The sequence below is a fragment of the Coffea arabica genome, chromosome 1e, assembly GCF_036785885.1.
Source record: "Coffea arabica cultivar ET-39 chromosome 1e, Coffea Arabica ET-39 HiFi, whole genome shotgun sequence".
In the NCBI taxonomy this organism is placed as follows: domain Eukaryota; kingdom Viridiplantae; phylum Streptophyta; class Magnoliopsida; order Gentianales; family Rubiaceae; genus Coffea; species Coffea arabica.
Window position 1 is genome coordinate 25,857,658 of NC_092311.1, and position 19,759 is coordinate 25,877,416.

General features: G+C 47.8%; 5 protein-coding genes across 5 annotated transcripts; 3 read left to right on the top strand and 2 right to left on the bottom strand.

Moving 5' to 3' along the window:
• Positions 1-3,367: 3,367 nt before the first annotated feature.
• LOC113692645 (uncharacterized) lies at positions 3,368-6,567 on the bottom strand. The gene is made up of 3 exons (XM_027211114.1): positions 4,375-6,567; positions 3,917-4,216; positions 3,368-3,796 (listed from the first exon to the last, which is right to left on the bottom strand). Exons 1-3 carry the CDS (start codon positions 6,565-6,567, stop codon positions 3,368-3,370), a joined length of 2,922 nt encoding a protein of 973 aa, XP_027066915.1.
• A 945-nt stretch (positions 6,568-7,512) lies between these two features.
• LOC113692654 (uncharacterized) lies at positions 7,513-8,337 on the bottom strand. Its single transcript, XM_027211124.2, has 2 exons — positions 8,212-8,337; positions 7,513-8,079 (listed from the first exon to the last, which is right to left on the bottom strand). Exons 1-2 carry the CDS (start codon positions 8,335-8,337, stop codon positions 7,513-7,515), a joined length of 693 nt encoding a protein of 230 aa, XP_027066925.2.
• Positions 8,338-14,216: 5,879 nt separating this feature from the next.
• On the top strand, positions 14,217-15,501 carry LOC140016471 (zinc finger BED domain-containing protein DAYSLEEPER-like). The gene is made up of 2 exons (XM_072069996.1): positions 14,217-14,949; positions 15,062-15,501. Exons 1-2 carry the CDS (start codon positions 14,217-14,219, stop codon positions 15,499-15,501), a joined length of 1,173 nt encoding a protein of 390 aa, XP_071926097.1.
• Positions 15,502-15,507: 6 nt separating this feature from the next.
• LOC140016475 (zinc finger BED domain-containing protein RICESLEEPER 1-like) lies at positions 15,508-16,578 on the top strand. The gene is made up of 2 exons (XM_072070001.1): positions 15,508-16,219; positions 16,523-16,578. The coding sequence occupies exons 1-2, from the start codon at positions 15,508-15,510 to the stop codon at positions 16,576-16,578; spliced, it is 768 nt and encodes a 255-aa protein (XP_071926102.1).
• Positions 16,579-18,835: 2,257 nt separating this feature from the next.
• On the top strand, positions 18,836-19,423 carry LOC113692664 (uncharacterized). Its single transcript, XM_027211136.1, has one exon. It carries the CDS (start codon positions 18,836-18,838, stop codon positions 19,421-19,423), a length of 588 nt encoding a protein of 195 aa, XP_027066937.1.
• Positions 19,424-19,759: the final 336 nt, after the last annotated feature.

Sequence of the window (19,759 nt, forward strand, 5' to 3'; positions counted from 1 at the left end):
ATGGCAGACATGGCTGCCCTCCGGCATGTGCCTAGAGGGCAACCACCTTCGCTGTCTCCCAACTTTGCGAAGAAGTCTTTTTCTGCTCTCTTTGCTCAGTCGGAAAAGCCCCTTCTCAATGTTAAGGCTATGCGCTCTTCTCATAGGGGCGAGCCTGCTATATCTTTTGCGCAAGAGGATCTTGATAATCTGACCGTTCCATTCACATTTGCTCTCGTCGGCAAATTCTCGAAGGGAAGGCCTAGCATGGAGGTTATACGGAAGTTTTTTCTGGCATTGGATCTCAAGGAGACAGCGTCGGTCGGCTTACTTGACTCTCGGCATATTCTCATCCGTCTGGGGAACGGGGTGGATTTCCTTAGGATTTGGTCTCGTGGAATTTGGTATATTCACGGAGTTCCGCTGCGAGTGTTTAAATGGTCAGCCGCCTTCCATGTGGATCGGGAGCCTTCGGTGGTGCCGGCTTGGTTCCAATTGCCGAAAAATTGCCGATTCACCTTTTCCACAAGGAGTGTCTCTTTCAGATTGTGAGCTGCTTGGGCAAGGCTCTGTTAGTGGACTCTGCAACGGCGTCTGGAGTGCGTCAGAGTGTTGCTAGGGTGTGTGTGGAGATTGACTTGCTTCAACCTCTTCTTTCGCGGATATGGATTGGTAATGGGGAGCACGGTGGTTTTTGGCAGCAGCTTGTACCAGAACGACTTCCCCAATATTGTGATCACTGCTTCAGGCAGGGACATGACAGGGATGTATGTTTTGTTCTTCACCCTGCGTTGAAGTTGGAGAAGGTGGAGAAGAAGGGTGATGTTGTTCGTACGTTTGTTGAGAAAGCCCCGCTGGTGTCTGCTGGAAAGGAGATTGCCCAGTCGTTGGGAGGGGATTCTCCAGTGGCCAACGTAGGGGCGAGTGCTGGAGGAGGTGCGGTAGTGCGGCAACAACTGGGGAAGATCGAGCTGCATCCGCTGGTGTCTGCTAGAACGGAGGCTGCCCAGGATTTGGAAGGGGATTCGCCTGTGGCCAGCGTTAGGGCAAGTGCTGGGGGAGATGCAGCAGCGCGACACCAACAGGGGGAGAACGTGCTGCATCCGCGGGTGACTGCTGGAAAGGAGACTGCCCAGGCTTTGGAAGGAGTTTCTCCTGTGGCCAGCAGAGGGGCAAGTGCTGGGGGAGGTGTGGCAGTGCGGCAACAACAGGTCAGTCCTTTGAAGGAGGAGGGGAAGGCAGCAGGGCAGCGAATAGATGATAGGGAGGAGTTGGCGCTGATGCAGGTCGTGGGTTTGGGAGAAGGGCAGCAGCAGGTTGCGACTGGAACTAGCGTACTGCTAGCGACTGCTGGAACTAGTAAGGGAGAGGCGGATGAAAGTCTGCTGATGCACGAGCGTGCTAGCGGGTTGTCGCTCCAGCAGTTGCAGGTGCATCCATCCGTAGCTGCTGGGTCGGTGGTGGGAAGTGAGGCAGGCCCTGGGGTAATGAGTGAGAGAGATGACGATATGAGCTCTGAAGGGCAGTTGGGAGAGGCGGATATCTCCATGGCTGAGCAACGGGCTGGTAGCTTATCGCCAAGGGGGCAATAGATCCAACGGCATTGTGAGTCGAGCTCCTTGGTGATCGATATTTTCAACCTTGACCCAATCATCCAACAGGTTCAGGAGAAGGCTAATTTTGGAAAGGATGTTGAGCTAGTTGAAAAACCTAGGCGTAAGGGTGTTCGTCCGCGAGCTCCAACTGATCGAACTTTACGCTCGAAGACGAAGGTGTGCTCTAACTCCTTCTCTGTATTATCTGATGATTAATTTTTTATTCTGGAATATTCGGGGTATCTTGCGTACTCCAAATTTTCATAGGTTAAAAAGAAAGGGGGCCCAGAAGAAAAGAAAGAAATCTACGGTCAAGAGGGCCAGAACGGAGATCGCCTCCTCCGCTATCCAGGCGCCATAACCACCTCCCACGGTCGCTCCCTTGGAGTATTATGGGGTGAACTCAGCCGAGCAGCAGGCCTCATCAGAATCACCGCCAGCTATGTGGCGCATGAGGAACGTAATTCCTTTGAAACCCCCCGCCGAACTGAGCCCGCACCCACACCCCCTGCACTTCTGCCCAAAATGGGGGCTGTCGGTGAATGACCGAACTCAGTTTCCAGAAGCTGCTCGGGAGCTCATAAGGGGCACGGTGCTCCCACGGGATCACCACTTCATCCAGCTCGCCTCCAATTCTGAGCTGCTGGAGCACTTGTACCTGAGCGCAGCCCAGGTATCTTCTCGACTGGTGCTTCAATGAAATTCCTTTAACTTGTTGGTTGCTTATTCTGCGTTTGATCTGCAGTTCAACGTCGCTGGGGCAGAGCTGGCACAGCGGTATGAGAACATGGGGGAGAATCTCTCCCAGGCTGATGCTGCCAAGGATAGACTGTCTAGCCAGCTCGAAACAGCAGAGGCAGGGTTGGAGTCCGTGAAGAAGCAGTTCGCCGAGGCCCAGTCTGCCTACGAGCTGGAGAAGAAAAAAGCTGTGGAGCTGGCCCAGCAACTGGAGACCGAACAGAAGAAAGCCGCCGAGCTACCTAGCCAAATCGAAGCGGCTCGCCAGGACGGTCGTCAACTGGGCGTCAAGGATTTCAAGAAATTTGAGGATTTTACGAAGGACCTGGCCATTCTCAATGGGCCCATCCTCCAGGTTGGATACGCTCAGCCATGCATGACGTCCAATCGCTGAACTTGCCTGGGTTCGATCTGAGCAAGTGGCCTGAGTATAATCCACAGGCGGTACACCAGATCGACAGGCTCGTGGAGGGCTATGCTCACGGACGCGACCTGGCCGCGCTGGTGGCCGACCCCTCCTTGCCCGCGACCTCCCCTGAGCCCGAGCAGGAGCAGCAAGTGGAGAACTAGGTAGCACTTTAGCGTAGGCGTAGATAGGTCGTAGGGTAGGATCCGAGCTGGCCAGCTCGTTTTGTACGGCCCCCTAATGTACATATTTTTTAAAGTGAATAGATAACCTTTTCATTAAACACTTAGTAAAATTTCTTTATTTCTCCATAGAATCCTTGATACATTTTCGCGAGACCGAAAGCCGAGCTAACAAATTGCCGAGCTGACCTCTTTAGCTATTACGTAAAAGCCTTCCAGCTTACCGTCGAGCTCTAACGAAAGAGCCTCAAGTTCGAGTTGTGCCAGGTGCGCGGAACTTCATCCCCATTGAGATGAGCTAATCTGCAGTACCCCGCGCGATCAGCTTCCCTTACCACGTAGGGACCTTCCCAGTTCGGATCTAGCTTGCCCACGCCTGCAGCTCGGCTTACGGAGTTTCTTCGCAATACCAGGTCCCCTGGCTTGAAGTAGAGGGGTCTAACCCTAGCGTTGTAATATCGTGCGACCTAACCCTTGTACTTTGCTATTCTTATGCATGCTTTTTCCCGACGGTGCTCGAGCAAGTCTAAGTTAAGCCGCATCTCCCCTTCGTTGTTCTGGGCCACAAAATGCTGTACCCGACCCGAGGGTACCCCAATTTCTGCTGGAATCACTGGTTTGGCCCCGTATGTCAGGACGAACGGGGTTTCTTGAGTGGCCGTCCGGGGTGGAGTCCGGTAAGACCATAGTATGATGGGCAGCTCATCCAGCCACCCAGTCCGGACAGACTCTATTCGTGTCTTCAAGCCATGTAGGATGGTTCTGTTAACATTTTCGACCTGTCCATTAGCTTGTGGATGCCCCACGGAAGTGAAGTGCTGCCGTATACCGAGCTCTGAACACCATTCCTGGAGGGAGCTATTTGCGAATTGTCGGCCGTTATCCGAGACTAGGACCTGCAGTATGCCAAATCAGCAAACTATGTTTTTCCAAAGAAACTTTTGGATTGACCTACTATTGATCGTGTTGAGCTGCTCGGCCTCTACCCACTTAGTGAAGTAGTCAATAGCTACTACCAGATGCTCATGACCTCCGAGAGCTCGGGGGAAAGGGCCTAGTAGGTCTATTCTCCATTGGAAGAATGGCCATGGGCTATGGAGTGGAATCATCTCCTGAGTTGGGGCGTGGTGAATTGAGGCGTGCAACTGGCAAGGTCTACATCTCGCCACCAGCTCGGCTGAGTCCCGAAAGATGGTGGGCCAATAGTATCCAGATAGCATTCCCTTCTTGGCCAGTACCTTTGGCCCGACGTGACTGCCACAGATGCCCTCATGCAGCTCGCGCAAGATATAGCTCCCTTCCTCTGGCGTTACACACTTTAGCCATGGTTGAAAGTAGGACTTCCTATAGAGTACTCCCTCTGTAAGTACGTACTTTTGCGATTTGAGAAGGACTTTGCGGGCCTCCGTCCTGCTCGGGGGGAGTTCTCCGTGGGCTAGATACTGGACAATGAGTTCATCCAAGAATTTACCACCTGAATGACTGTGGCGTCCAACCGCTCATAGGCGCGACTTTTAACGACCTCCACCAATATCCCTCGATTTAGGGTGTTAAACGAGGTAGAGGCCAGCTTGGATAGGGCATCAGCTCTCTTGTTTTGGCTCCAGGGGATCTGTTCCAGGATGACCTGTTTGAATTGGTCCCTCAACTCACGCACTTTGGCGACGTACTTTCTCAAAGGCTTCTCTTTGACCTCATAGCTTCCCCCTACCTGGTTCACTATCAGCTGCGAATCGCTGTAAAATTTTATTAGTTCAGCCCCTAATTTCGGTGCCATCTCCATCCCCGCAACCAGTGCCTCATACTCGGATTGATTATTGGAGGCTCTAAAATCGAACCTCAGGGCGTAGGCCAGCTCTTCCCCAGTAGGGCTGATTAGGAGAAGACCTGCTCCACATCCTTCCCTGCTTGATGCGCCATCTACGTACAGCGTCCAGACCAGATCTGATCGTCCTGCAGCCTCTGTAGCCCCTCTGGTCTGGGCAGCCCTCCTGGCTGGTTCAGCCTTAACTGCTCCTCCAGACTGTGTGACCTCGGCAGCATCTCCGACCTGACCGACCTCAGCCGTTTCTCTGGCCTGTCCGACCTCGGCAGCTTCTCCGGTCTGCTCGGCCTCAGCTGCTTCTCCGGCCCCCTTCACCTCGACAGCCTTTCCGGCCTGCTTGGCCTCAGCTGCGTCTCCGGTCCGTCCGAACTCCGCTACCTTGTTGGCCTGGGCAACCTCGGCAGCGTCTTCAGCCTGCAAGGCCTCGTCTACCTCTTGGGTTTGTGTGGCCTTGGCAGTTTCTTTGGCCTGTAGGGTTTCGACTGCTTGTCTGGTGTGATCGACCTCAGTTCCGCGTGACGCAAAGGAGACGTCTTCTGCTATGAAGTCCGCCAAAACTTGAACTTTGATGGTGGTCCTCGGTTGGTATCCGAGATCGTGCTCTGACAGCTCTACAACCTTCTTCACCATTCGTCCCGAGACGTCGGGCTTAGAGAGGATCTGCTTCAGGGGTTGGTTCGTTACCACCACTATGGGGTGAGTTTGGAAGTACGACCTGAGTTTTCGAGCTACATGAACTAATGTGAAGACATACCGTTCCACCACCGAATACCTTGCATCGGCCCCCTGCAGAGCTCGGCTAACATAATACACAGGTTTCTGAACTTTATCTTTCTCTCGTACCAGCACCGCGCTAACAGCCTCTTCCCCCACAGTTAGGTAGACAAACAAGGTCTCACCCTGCTCGGGAGAAGTTAGACCTGGCAACCGAGCCAGGTGGGATTTTAGTTCGTCGAACGCTCTCTGACACTCGGGGCTCCATTCAAATTGCGGAGCCCTTCGCAAGGTCTTGAAGAAAGGGGAGCCCCGAACTGCCGATTTAGACAGGAACCTGTTCAGAGCCGTCATCCTCCCGGTCAGGCGCTGAACCTCCTTGATGTTTCGGGGAGGGGCCATGTCTGTGATGGCCTTGATTTTGTCCGGGTTAGCTCTCACCCCTTCCTTGGAAATCATGTAGCCCAGGAACTTTCCCGACCTGACCCCGAAGGTGCATTTTTTGGGGTTTAGTTGCATCCGTGAGTTTCGAAGGACATCGAAAATTTCCCTGAGGTCTGCGATGAACTGCTCCTGAGTCCGGCTTTTCACCAACATGTCATCCACGTAAACCTCCATATTTCGGCCGATCTGGTCTTTGAACAATTTATTAACCAACCTTTGGTAGGTTGTGCCTGCATTCTTTAGTCCAAACGGCATGGTGACATAACAATAAGTGCCGTTCTCAGTGATAAATGAGGTCTTCTCTTGATCTTCCTCGTCCAGGGCTATTTGATGATACCCCTTGAATGCGTCCAGAAAACAAAAAATCTCGTATCCCGAGGTTGAGTTCACGAGCTGATCAATCCGTGGGAGGGGGTAGCAATGTATTGGGCAAGCCTTATTTAAGTCAGTGAAGTCCACGCACATCCTCCAAGCTCTTTCTTCCTTCTTGACCAGCACTGGATTAGCCAGCCAGGTCGGGTAGAAGACCTCCTTCACGATCTTGGCTTCTAATAATTTGTCTACCTCACTTCGGACTACCTCATTTCGCTCAGGTGCAAAGCTCATCTTCTTTTGTTTCACCGGTTGGGCGTTGGGGTCCACGTGTAGCTTGTGAACCGCTAGCTCGATGGGGATCCCTGGCATGTCATCTGCGCTCCAAGCAAAGATGTCCGTGTATTCCTCTAAAAGGGAATCCAGAGAGCTTCAGGCCCGTTCATTTAGGCAGGTGCCGACCTTGACCGTGCGCTCAGGTCGGTCAGGCCGGACGGGCAGCTCAACCAGCCCCTCATCTGTTTCCAGTCTCTCTCTTTTTTCCATGAGCTCCCAGGGCTCTAAGCAAACGGTTTGGGCTACCAAGTTCTTCTTACCCTTGAGCGTTGCAATATAACAGGCCCTAGCCACCTCCGGATCTCCGAGCACCTCCGCTACCCCAGTTGGGGTAGGAAATTTCATGCTGAGATGCAAGGTGGAACAGACAGCCCGGAGGACGTTCAGAGTGGGACGTCCCAGAATCATATTGTACGATGAGTGCTCTTTTACCACCGTGAAATTTACTGGCACCGTTCGGCACTTTGGCGAGACCCCCACCGTGACCATGAGAGTTATCATTCCCTTTGGTCTTACCGGAGGGCCGGCAAAGCCGATCAATGGAGTTCGGACTGGGACGAGCTGTCTGTCTTCTAGCTGCAGCTCTTTAAAGGTCTTGTAGTACAGCACGTCGATGGCACTGCCATTGTCGATGTATACCTTCTTTACCTTGTAGTTGCAGGTGATGACTTCTATCACGATAGCTTCGTGGTTATTGGAGGCCAAAGGCACTGCATCTTCTGGTCCGTAGAGAATCTCCTCGTACATTTTCAGCTGTTTGCTCGAGTTTTCTCCGCCGGGAGGGGGGCGGTTATGCCGCCGAGCTGTATGGCAATCCCCTCCAACCGGTCCCCCTGCAATAGTATTGATTACCCCAACCAGATTCTGAGCTTCCTGCTCGGGAGTTCGGTCACGAGGCCTTTGAGGTCGGTCGCGAGGGTAGCTTAGGTGAGCTGATTTGGGCCTCGCCCGTCGCTAGTCAACCCGTTCGTCGCGTATGAACTACCTAAGGTGGCCTCGTCTGATCAACTTTTCAATGTCCTTCTTGAGGTGACGACAATCCTCCGTATCGTGCCCCATATCTCGGTGATATGCACAGTATAGGCTCTGATCCCGTCTGCTTTTGTCCCTGGCCAAGGGTCGGGGAGGTCGGGAAAGCCCTTCTTGCTCCATCACCGCAAGGACCCGAGCTCGGGGCACTGTGAGGGAAGTCCAGGACTTATCTCCCCCCAGGGGCCGACTCCTAGGCAGGCGGTCATAGGTATTCTTTCGCCCCTGGTCACGCCGCACGTCTCCCTGGTTGGCATTCCTTCGGCGTTTGTCGTTCCTCTGCCTTTCCTGCGCGCTCTTCAAGCGATTAGCTTCCTCAGCGTTGGCCTTCTCGTGAGCTCGGTCCAGCATCTCCCGAACTGACTTGGGAGGTCTCTCTACGAGTTCAGTGTATAACTTCTGCTTTCGTAGCCCGTTGATGAAGGTAGCCATGACCACTTTGTCGTCTCGGTCGCAGACCTGGAGGGACTCATTGTTGAATCGTACCATGTATTCGCGTAGTGACTCCTCGGGCCTTTGCTAGATAGTCATGAAGTGAGCAGTGCTTTTAGAGAAGGCTCGCGAAGAAACGAACTGTGCTGAGAATAGTCGTGCGAGCTGGGTAAAAGACCGGATCGACCTGGGGGGAAGTCCCTGGAACCACTGCCGGACCTTTCCCTCCAGGAACATTGGGAAAGTCTTGCATCTGACTGCATCTGCGGCCGTTTGCAGGCGCATCTGCGTCAGGAATGCGAACAGGTGGTCCTCCGGATCCGTAGTTGCATCGTAGGATTTCATGTTTGAAATTTTGAACTTCGCGGGCAGCGGGTAGTCCTCAAAATCGAGCACAAAGGGGGAAGCGATGTACCTGTCCGCCTCAGGATCCAACAGTAGGTCCAACTCATCCCGTACCTGTTGTCGCTCTTTCAGGGGGGAGAGCTCTCCCCTGGAGAACCTTCAGATGGGCTCCGGGTGTTCAGTTCGGGAGTTCTTGTGAGAGGGCTCTACGACCTCGACCTGCTCACGCGTGAGTTCCCGGCGCGCCCGCTTCGCCCCGGGCTTGGGGCTCCCTGTTCGGGACTCTGACAGCTCTACTCCTTCTACTCCCTGGACCTTAGGTTTCTTGTCCTGATGATCTCGTGACTGCCCTTTGAGGTAGTTCACGATTGCCTCGAAGGTGGGCAGGTTTTCCGCCACCGTCTGGACCAGCTGTTCAGGCGGGATTCGTGAGAGCCCCGTCCCTTCTTCTCCAGGAGTTGGACCCCGAGGGGGGTTTGGGGGCCACTTCGTTCGGTCCCCTTGGATCCGTCAGCGTTCCTCTGAGACCTAGTCCTTGGCATGATTCGCGAGAGAAGAGTTATACGTGTTTCCCACAGACGGCGCTAATTGATGCGACAGCCAAAGACGCAGTCCGAGCTGAGCTGCTCCGTGCCGGGCTGGCTGAGTGCAACCAGGCTGAGAGGGAAAATCGAGCAGGCCGACCTACAGAGAAAGAACAATGGCAGGATTGGAGTCCCCGCAGTAGCTCCGACGATCAAGTCAGTAGAACTTAAGAATGGGGTAACAGTATAGAGCACTGTAGATAGTGTACCTTGAGTTGTCGAGTAGTGCTATATTTATAGGCTTAACGAGTGGTAGTTTTCATGTAGATGTGGGTGTCCCCTTAGGGTTCGGAGTCCTCTTAGGGTTTTGTATGTTAGCCCCTGAAGGTTCGGAGGCGGCGGCCCATCAGGCCTATCCATGGAGAGGCGGCGGCCCAGACCGGGCTGTTCTCCCTTATTTCGAGCTGATACGCCCGGGATGCCGGATCACTATTGCCGACCTGGCGTGCGCCGTCAGCGGGGCTGACACGTGTCACGCGTGGGTTTGCCCCACTACAACCATCTTCCTGAGTCCTTTTTTTCATTCTTTGTGGCGTTTAATTTCGATGTTGAAAATTAGTTGCTCTCTCTCTCTCTCTGTCTCTCTGTTTGTTTTTAATAATTTCCTGCAATTTTCTATTTTTTCTTTTGTGTTCATTTGCTTAAATTAAGTGGTTAATTATGCTTTGCTACTGTAAATTTAATAATCACCATGGAACTGAAAGTTTGTTAGTAGTATGTGTTTTAATAATTGGAGATTTTCTTGAAAGTTTGGAAGTGAGGGAGGGGAATGCCCATTTCTCGCCTAAGAAGCATTGGATTAAGCTTCTCAAAACTGCTCCTGAAGTAATGGGAGAAAGATAGGGAACTGGGTTGAGTAATGGGAGTGCCTTGTATAAGATGTCACCCACTGAAATGCCTTCAACCCCACTGAATTCACTTAAGCGGAATCCATTTCTTAACAATTTGCATTGCTTGACTGCTGATTTCTCCTGCTTTTAGCTGAATGACTTGGCGGTTTAATAGTTTTTTTTTTCTAATCTAAAACTTAACACCCTTAAAAAAGGCTAAATAAAAGGCTCAGGCACTAAAGGTGGCTAAGGTTGTCCAATATGTGATGGCTGTCAGGAAGAAAGCCAAGAAGTTTCGTACACAAATGACGTTCCATGGACCTAAGACATTGAAAATGGATGAGAACCCAAAGTATCCATGCATTTGCGCTACTCAAAGGAATAAATTGGACCATTATCAAATTCTCTAATAACCTTTGACTTCAGAATTTGCCCAGGAGAAGATTGATGATGACACTATATTGGTTTTGATAGTTGACATGCGTGCTAATAGGGAGATTAAAGATGCTTTGAAGAAGTTGTATGACATTTAGACCAAGCAAGTGATTTGATCAGGTAACAATTGCATTGAAGGTCATAATATCATTTTAGCTTGTTCCTTTTCAGAATGCTGAAAATAGTTGGTTGAATTGTGTTAAAATGGTGTGCTTGCACAATGTTTCCCTTCTTATCTTGTAGACATTGTATTTAGCAATGTTTTTGGCTTTCCATTTTGAATATACAACCAAAGTGAAAATATTTATGCCACACTTATGTGCTTCAGAAGAACTAAAGCTCTAAACTAAGATCACCAGACATTTTAGATTTTGAGAGATTGCGCAGTGGAGAGTTATTGTGTGATACCCTTTACCTGCACATTCCCCACCTGAGCCGTTATATTTGCGACCCAAGCATGAATTAAGTTCTGCCCCTAAGGCTATTTTGAGGGTTGTGTTGGAAAGTAGAAGAAATCAAATTGGAAGCCGTTAAAGTCTCTCACACATATTTTAGGTATCAATTCAATTATTTCTTCCTTATTTACGTGTATTCGGTTCAGGTTTTGCTTCAAATTTCATGTATCTTATTTGTTTTTGTAAATTGGAAAGTGAATATTGAGTTGTTTAGTGCTCATATTGTTTGCATTGTCATGGGATAGCAGAGTTACAAGAAACTTCGACACGTGATTAACTTTCTTTTTGTGTTAGTACTTAGTAGAAATTGGCTGCAAGATTCAGACTAGGGACCTTAACTCTTTAATTTTCAGTTGTTGTAATTGGGACTTTGATGGCATATATTGGGAAGCACCGGTCACCCTTGCTAGACTGCTTTCTCTAACTTGGGTGGGATTACAACAGTGGAACAAGGATTTGGGGAAGTGGACTACAAGCTATTAGTTCAAAGGCAAGGCTAGCGTTGCAATCCTTGGTGTTTGTTGTAGATTTTATTTTGTGGGATAATTCAACTGACTAATCCATATTTGGGCTTGCGGGGATGTTTGATGAAGAGGGAATTATGGGTTTTGTCGGTTTTTGATGAAATTGTTGTAGATGTTTATTTAGATATAATTACTATAGAAATAATCCATCTAGTAAGATTGAACTTTGGCATGGGTTTGTTCTTAGATTGAATACAGATTTTCTTGTTCTTGGAAATGTGAACTTTGGGGCTTTTGTAGGTTTCTGATGAAATTGAATGTATATTTGTTGGTCTTGACAAAAAGAATTGTGGGTTTTGGGGTTCCTGAGGAAATTGAACTTGCATTTTTGTTATGGCTTTCCCACTTTGTTTGAGACTTTGGGGCTCATGAAATTGAATACATTTTTTTTTTGTCTTGAAAAAGATAATTCTTGGTTTTTTTGGGAATTTCCCTACATTTATGTTATGGTTCCCCCACTTTGTTTGGGGTTTTTGTTGGTTTGTGATGAATATGAGTGTATAATTTTGTTGTTTTGAAAAATAGAATTGTGAGTTTTGGGTTCTCTAAGGAAATTGAACGTGCACAGTTATTTTGCCGTTCCCACTTTGTTTCCTGGATAAATTTTGTATGATGAATTATGATTTTGGATATTAATATTGACTGTTATTAAATTTGATATTGCTGGACAATGGTTTTATTTAATGTGGGGTATGTTATCATGTGGAAATGCACTGAGTTATTCTTATTGGTATTTGGATTTTTTTAGAAAATTTACAGCTACCAATTCTTTCACTTTATGTGTTAGAAGTGAAGCTATGGATATGTTAAAGTTTTTATCTTTCAATTGCAGATTGGCTTGTATTTAGTTATTTAACTAGAAGCATGGTTTTGGCCTATTTACAGGATATTAGGACAGACCTGAAAATTTGCATGATTCATTCATTTTGGTTGTGTCTTATTCTTTTTTTTTTCTCTGTAAGGACCCCTTTTATTTGCATGTTACTTTCTCGAAACGCAATTTTTTTTAACGACATACTGATTTTGCTTGTAGGAGTTTATAGTCAACAGAAGTATTTGAAGCTTAAAGCACCTTATGAAGCAATGCGAAGATGACAAAGGTACTTGCTTCACTGCTGGAGGATGAGCTTCGTAGCTAGATTACGGATCATGGAGTAAAAAAGTTGAAGGACAGTAACATCAATTTCCTTTGCATTGTTGTGATGCTTGGAATCTTTTGGGTGAGGACCTTGGTCCTTTAAACAGCAGGAACTTGAATCATTGGAATGGCAGCTTGACATGTCTCTAAAATAGAACTACTTGGCTAATGAACTATACCACTCTCCTTTTTTATTCTACTCCGTATAATGCCTCTTTGATTAAGTTTGCATGGTCCATTCCCATTTATCTTGTCTCAATTAGGGGTGTAAAATAATTGAGCAGCTTAACTTGAGCTTACGAGAAGCTCGGTCGACTACTCGACTTGAGCTCGGCATTGACCGAGTTTGCGTCAAACTCGAGCTACTTGATTGGGTCTTCGAGTCAAATTTGAGCATGTTATGTTAGGCTCGAATGCTCAATGAGCTCTATCGATTATTCCTTTAAATATTTAATTAGTATATTATTATTTTACAAATTACTATTTTAGGTTTATTAGTTTCTATATTTATGGCTATAACAGTGTAGATATGACATATTTCAGGGGTGAAAGTCATTTGACGAAAAAAAAATGTAATTAACTTGAAGAAAAGTAAAGAACTTATGCTTCGTCATTTCTTCTTCATGCTTCAAACTTCGGCTAAAATTGAGAGCTTCTTCACAGCTGCATAGTGATAGAGCTGTACTGCTCTTCAAACTTCTGCAAAATCCTTGAATTTGCAGTGTTCATCCGCCACCACCAGATTGCTATTGAGCCTTTTGAGGTGGACTGGAGGCACGTTCATCCATGACCACCAGACTTCGAAATTGAGCTAGACTTCAAAACCAAACCCCATCAAAGAGCACCTTCATTTTCCAAATTGAGGTATTTAATATGTATTTGTGTAGTAAACAAGTGTTTTATTAGTGTGATTTTTCTAAATTTTGTATCATTTCTTTATCTGGAGACCCTAATCTGAAACTGGGGGTTACAATTGTGGAGGCTTAGATGAAGTTTTGATCATTGAGGGTAGCTCGGTCGGTGGAGTAAGAAAAAATGCAGCGTGGGCTCGGTTCCTTCAATAAGTAATTCACTTCTAGGCACGATAGCGGAGAAAGTAGGTAAGCATCTCCAAAATGGCTCTGAACTTGCTCGTTTTTTCTTTGATGTGAATTTCAATGAATATTGGATGGCTGGCCGTGAAGTTGGGTTTTTGCTGTAATTTTTTTGCTGTTTTATACCTTTCTTGCAACTGTAATCCGGTGACGTTAATACCGAGCCATAAAATCAGAAAATATGACTGAGACTTGTATTTTTTTGGTAAATTCAATTTCAGATTAATAGCAGTTTCGTAGTCGATGCAGTATCCTTTATCCCAGGCAAATCTTGGATGTGAATTCATAAATGTAAGGTTACACTAGATAGCCGTGGCTGTGATGTTAGTTTTATTTGTTTCTCTGCTTCTCTATTGCAACTATGAAATTGCTGGTTTGGTAAATTGCTGTTTTATTCATAAATGACTGAGACTTGTGGTTTATTTGTAAATTTCAGATTAGTTGTTTGTTTGGTGAATTGCTGTTTTATTGCAAGTATGGCAATCCTAGGCTTGATATTGCTCTTTTATTATGTTGGGATTGTTAGAAATGAAAGTAGATTGACGATTCTGCATTTCTTCTCATGAAAAAGATTTCGGCTTACGTTAATCATGTACATATGCAACAATGTTCATGTGTGTTAATTGAACTTACAAAAACCTCACTGCCCAGTACACTGTGGCAATTACAAATGAAGTGACTTTTGATAAACTCAAAGCTTATCTAGAGGAAGTAATATTACACATTTAGATGTAGTAGAAACTCCTATGTTTTTAGATCATTGAGGCTATGAACTGACATATAAATGCTGGAATTTTTTTTTTTTTGGGTATTAAAGGCATGTCTGGTCCACTTGAGGTTTCTTCAAGCCCACATGTGTCTATAGCTGATTCATCCGCTCCACTAATGTTGGACAGCTCAATATTTGTGAGCGATGAGAACCCAGAAAATGATGTTATTGCTTCTGAAAGTGACAGTGGTCGTGTGAATATTGAAATAGAACAAGGGGCAACCGGGGGCCAGAATGTTCAACAAGGAGAGGAAGATGCAGGTGACAGTGAATTTCACATGCCTAAAAGATGTAAAACATTTGAGTCACGGGATGACTTCCAAGAATTTACAGAAGATGGGTTACACTATGCCATCTGTCTACACTGTGGGAAAAAACTATGCCGAGGCAAAACCAAACAAACCACTAGCATGTTGAGGCATCGATATAGTTGTCCATCTGTACCAGCATTGCATTCGGACAAATTTGATGTGGAAAAATTGAGGGAGGCAATTGCACATTGGATCTTAATGCACGAGCATCCTTTCACCATTGTGGAGGAAGAGGGTTTCAACATTATGTTGAAACATGGGATGCCGAAGTGGCAAAAGATCTCGCATTCGACAGTTAAAAATGACTGTGTACAGGTGTATGAACTAGAAAGAAAGAAGTTAAAGAACTTGTTGAGACGTGTGCAGAAAGTGAGCTTGACAATTGATATGTGGAAATCAAAGAACCAAAAGATTGAGTACATGGTTCTAACTGGGCATTGGATTGATGCAAATTGGAAACTCCAAAAAAAGGGTACTCAGTTGTGTTCACATTCTGCCACCTCAACGCGGAGTTGAGATCTCGGCTTCAATCTTCAAGTGTGTGAAGGAGTGGGGTATTGAGCAGAAAGTTCATACAATTTCAGACGACAATGCCTCCAATAGTGATGCGGCTGTGAGACTTCTGAAACATGATCTTGGCAAATCAAATAAGCTATTGGGTGGAGGCAAATTGTTTCATGTTCCCTGTTGTGCTCATGTCTTCAATCTTATGGTTCAAGATGGCCTAAGTGAGATAGTGGATATCATTGAAAACATTAGGGATAGCGTGGAGTTTGTGAACTGGTATGATGAGAGAGCGTTGCTATTTGCTGGAATTGCTGAACAACTTCAAATATCAGGGAAAAAAATGCTCCTTGATTGTAGGACAAGGTGGAACTCCACATATGAAATGTTGAGTTGTACTTTGAAATTTAAGGAGGTTTTTTCACGTTTCCAAGACCGGGAGCCCCATTATGATTTTTGTCCATCTTCTGAGGATTGGGAAAAAGTAGAAAAGGTCTACACCATTTTAGAGAAGTTCTAGACATCCATGCACATAATTTCAAGGAGTGATTATCCAACTAGCAACTTGTTCCTCCAAGAGATTCTAAAGGTGAAGAAAGTGTTGGATGCACGAGAAAATGACGAAGATGATTTCATCCGGGGAATGGTTAGAAGAATGAAGCTCAAGTTTGATAAATACTGGGGTGAATGCAATTTGTTGATGTCCATTGCTGCTATTTTGGATCCAAGGCAGAAAATGCGAGTGATAGAGTTTGCCTTTCCTAAGATGTACCCGCCTTATGAAGCACAAGAGAATATTATAAAAGTTCGGCAAGCCATCTTTGACCTTTATGAAGAGTATGTTGTTATAGCTGCCAGTGCAAGTGCTGGTGCAAATAATTCAATGTTTGGTGCATCTACTAGCCAGGATCCGCTTCGGCCATCATCTTCTATTTGGGATGATTTTGATGAGTATTGTGTCAAAGTCGAGACCAATGAGGCCCACAAGTCTGAATTGGTAGATTACCTGGACAAGGCTCGCCAGCCAGTTGGAGCAAATCCAAAGGAATTTGACTGCTTAGATTGGTGGAGGATCAATCGGATCTCATACCCGGTATTATCTCAGCTGGCCTGTGATATATTAGCCATTCCTATCATTACTGTAGCATCCGAGGCCACCTTCAGTGTTGGGAGTAGGGTGATTGATTCCTACCGAGCTTCACTTGCTCCTGAGGTAGTTCAGGTTTTAATGTGTGCAGGCGACTGGTGTAGAAATTTACATGGAGTCAAAAAGAAAGTAAGTTTTACATTTATAGTTTTATTATTTGTTCATAAATTAGTGGTTACTAGTTAGCACTTATTGTGTAATTATTTGTTTGTTTGTGCTTTCTTTTCCTCTATGCAGCAAATGGAAACCGTCAAAGAATATGAGCTTCCAAAAATATGAAGCGCTGCTTTGAATAGAATCAGGTCTACTTGCTATCTTCAAGGAGTAAAATTTTATTTTGTTTTTCTTATTTCGCTGTTTTTTGTGTTAAAATGTAAAGGACTTGTTCATGCAGGTATTATTGAGTGTTTGAAGATGGATAAGGGGCAAGAAGCTACTGAAGACTTCTAAGTTTTATCCATTTCTTTGATTTTTTCTTTTCCATTTGCTGAATTATCGTTTCTGGTTTGATGAATTGATCATGAGGGTGAGAACAGGTCTCATTTGTGTATCTTGCTGTTACTGTGATCAGGAGTCGATCATGAGATGTTGCTGTCATCGAGGCGTACCGAGAAGTAGTCTGTTACTTAATATAGAAAATGAATTTTTGATTGCAATTAGGTATATGGTGCGAAGTTCTGTGTCCCTTCTTTTATGAAAACAATGTTTAGTGTTTTGTTTCTTTAGTTCATTGCATCATGGCTTTGAGCTTTAAAGGTGATTATGAAAGTCGTGATATGCTGCTCAAAAAGATAGTCATTTATGCTAAGATAGGGAATTCTTATGTGATGGATTAAAATACTTCATCTGGATGCGTGGTTTTTGTATTTAATCTATATTAAGTCAAATTTTATGATGCTGGAGTGAGATAAATGATAGTTGCTAGCTGCTACTTGGAACTTGGTGAGCCTTTTGTCCTTGAAACTATCATGTGCTCATTGGTCTGCACTGACTTGCTTCAAATGTATCTTGTATGATTGTCTGAACTTCGAGTTGTATGAGGTTGGCAAGAAACAGAGTTGCAGAAACTCAGCTACTGGAATTTTTTTACCTGGACGCATGTATCAGGTCCGAGCTCACAGAACACTTTGTCAAGTTCTATCAAGTCGAGCTCTATCATAGAACACCCATAGACTCAACAAGATTACAAATGCTATCAAGTCGAGCTCGACTTTATCATCCATGCATTGAGTTCAAGCTAACCATACTCAAGCTCAACTCGGCTGGATAGCACTTCTATTCTCAGTGCCTCTCGAATTCCATTTACTTGTATTTATCTCAGTTGGGTAGTGCAGAGGCCCCGTCTTGGGCCTGTACACGTGGCTGCCTAGGGAGTTCCGAGCAGGGCTTAGACCCTGGGCCCATGTGAACTGTCCCGCGAGCACTCCGCCGCTAGGGCTCTAAGGGGCTCCAGAGAACAATTCCGCATAGGTCGGGATTGTTCTCCCCTCAGAGCGGGATTGAGGCTATTCTGGGCGAGTCCCGAAACGTACGGAGGTCGGACTCCTAAGCAGGTATAAATGGTAACGCACAGTGACTGCGCAAGGTACGCTCACTATTGGACAATTACTCCCGACCGTTCTACTTCCCGTGAACCTCACTCACCGGAAAACTAACTTGACCGTCGGAGTGCCCTTGGGGACAACCTCAGGGCCCCTGTTAGTTCACTTTCTTGTGTGTCTTTCAGGCTTAGGACGCGCTATTTCCATCAGCAAGCCGAGCTCATCAGCTCAGCTCGGTCCGGGGAAGTTCCGTGCTTCTTCAGTTGGCGCCGTCTGTGGGAAACCGAAGAAAGGTAAAAGTAGTTGTGTTGATGGCGAGAACACGTTCTAAGCGAACAGTTGAGAACACCGATCCAGGAGCCGGCGAGGGGTCCCGGCGAGCGGAGACCGAGGCGGCTCGGGGCGCTGGGGGCTCAGCCCTTTCAGGGGAACGGAGACAGCAGGTCTTTCACTTCGTGACGGAGAACCTTCCCATGCTGGAGGATATAATCCGACAGGCAAAGGAGAGTGGTGAAGCGGGGGGCGCACAAACCTCCAAGGCGAAGGGAAAGGAGAATGAATCGCCTCCCGTTCCCTCGGAGGATGAGTCCCGGGACCAGCCCCCCAAGAGGAAACGGCAACGGACTCCACCTCGGCCGCGGGCCTCGGTAGTCGGTGACAGCGAGAGATATTCTCGCAATCGGACCGCGGGGGGCCGACCGAGGAATCCCTCCTCGTGGAAGCTCGCTCGGAACGAGCCTGAGCGCTCCCCCGCCCGATCTATCAAGAGCCGGCCGCGAGACCCTCCCCAGTGGCCGCCTGTCCGGGACGAGCTTGAGCAGATCCTGTGGCCGCGGCTGTACGAGGACAACTATACAGCCTCGCCCTTCACCCGAGAAATAGAAGATTACCCATTGCCGCGGAGATTCAAAATCCCGAACATCGAACTGTACGACGGCTCGACCGACCCGGAAGACCAACTCTCGGTCTTCCTGACACGCATGCGTCTGCAAACCGCCGCGGATGAACTCCGCTGCAAGACCTTCCCCATGTTTCTGAAGGGGAAGGCCCGGCTCTGGTTCCAGGGCCTAACGCCGGGGTCCATCCGGAGTTTCGCCGAGTTGGCCAAACAGTTTGCCGCGTAGTTCGTCTCCTCGAAGACTTACTCTAAAAACGCGACTCATCTGATGGCCATCAAGCAGAAACCGGATGAGTCCCTGAGGAGTTTCATGACCCGTTTCAACACGGAGAGCTTGCAGATCAGGGACAAAGACGAGAAGGTGGTCATGGCCGCCTTCATGAATGGGCTTAGGGTGGAGGAGCTCTTCGACAAGCTCGCCAAGAAGCCCCCCGGTACCCTGGAAGAACTCTTGACCAGGGCGCACGCGGCCGCTAATGCGGAAGAGGCTGGTCGCCTGAAGAGAGAATCAGATAGGGAGCTCGGAGATCGAAGAGGACGGGTGAACCCGCCCGAGCATAGGGACGGCCCGGTCAAGAAGAATGTTTTCGACCGACTCTCGAAGGATAAAGCCCCCGCTCAGCCGCCGCTTCCAGCAAAAGGCTACACCCCCCAAACTCGGCCCAGAGCCCAAATTCTAGCCGTTATGGAGGCGGAGGGCCTAGAGGGGCGGCCACCTAAGATGGGGACATCCCGGAACAAGAGGAACCAGGACCGGTACTGTGCCTTCCACCGTGACGTTGGGCATGATACGGAGGGGTGCTGGGCCCTGCAAATGGAGATACAGGATCTGATCCAGCGCGGCTTCTTGGGGTGATTCGTGCAGCAAGGTCGACCGGGCCAGGGGCCAGGACGCACCTACCGCGGGGACCTCGGGGAGGCCCAGCGTCGCGACCGCCCTGAGCACCGTGACTTTCCCCGGGCCGACTACCCCGACCCGGACACCCAGAACCTGGCAGGGGTGATAAACACCATCGCTGGGGGCCCTACGGGGGGGACAGCCATGCAGCCAGGAAGAACCGGCGACCTCTCCCCGAGGGGGATGACTCCCTGAAACGTCTGCGCATGGACGAGGAGATCACCTTCGGACCGAGAGACGCGGTTCCCCTGGCGTCTGGTAACCACGAGTCCATCATGATAGACGTCGTGACCA

Excerpts from the sequence above, each read along its gene's own strand:
- LOC113692664 (XM_027211136.1), top strand. The coding sequence starts at position 18,836 with ATGGCCATCAAGCAGAAACCGGATGAGTCCCTGAGGAGTTTCATGACC.
- LOC140016471 (XM_072069996.1), top strand. The coding sequence starts at position 14,217 with ATGTCTGGTCCACTTGAGGTTTCTTCAAGCCCACATGTGTCTATAGCT. Across the intron at positions 14,950-15,061 it reads TTGGAAACTCCAAAAAAAGG|ACGACAATGCCTCCAATAGT; the intron begins GTACTCAGTTGT and ends ATACAATTTCAG.
- LOC140016475 (XM_072070001.1), top strand. The coding sequence starts at position 15,508 with ATGCACATAATTTCAAGGAGTGATTATCCAACTAGCAACTTGTTCCTC. Across the intron at positions 16,220-16,522 it reads TCAGGTTTTAATGTGTGCAG|GTATTATTGAGTGTTTGAAG; the intron begins GCGACTGGTGTA and ends TTGTTCATGCAG.
- LOC113692645 (XM_027211114.1), bottom strand. The coding sequence starts at position 6,567 with ATGCCAGGGATCCCCATCGAGCTAGCGGTTCACAAGCTACACGTGGAC. Across the intron at positions 4,217-4,374 it reads TGGACGCCACAGTCATTCAG|TGTGTAACGCCAGAGGAAGG; the intron begins GTGGTAAATTCT and ends CCATGGCTAAAG. Across the intron at positions 3,797-3,916 it reads TCGGAGGTCATGAGCATCTG|GTCCTAGTCTCGGATAACGG; the intron begins GTAGTAGCTATT and ends GGCATACTGCAG.
- LOC113692654 (XM_027211124.2), bottom strand. The coding sequence starts at position 8,337 with ATGAAATCCTACGATGCAACTACGGATCCGGAGGACCACCTGTTCGCA. Across the intron at positions 8,080-8,211 it reads CAATGTTCCTGGAGGGAAAG|CAAAGGCCCGAGGAGTCACT; the intron begins GTCCGGCAGTGG and ends ATGACTATCTAG.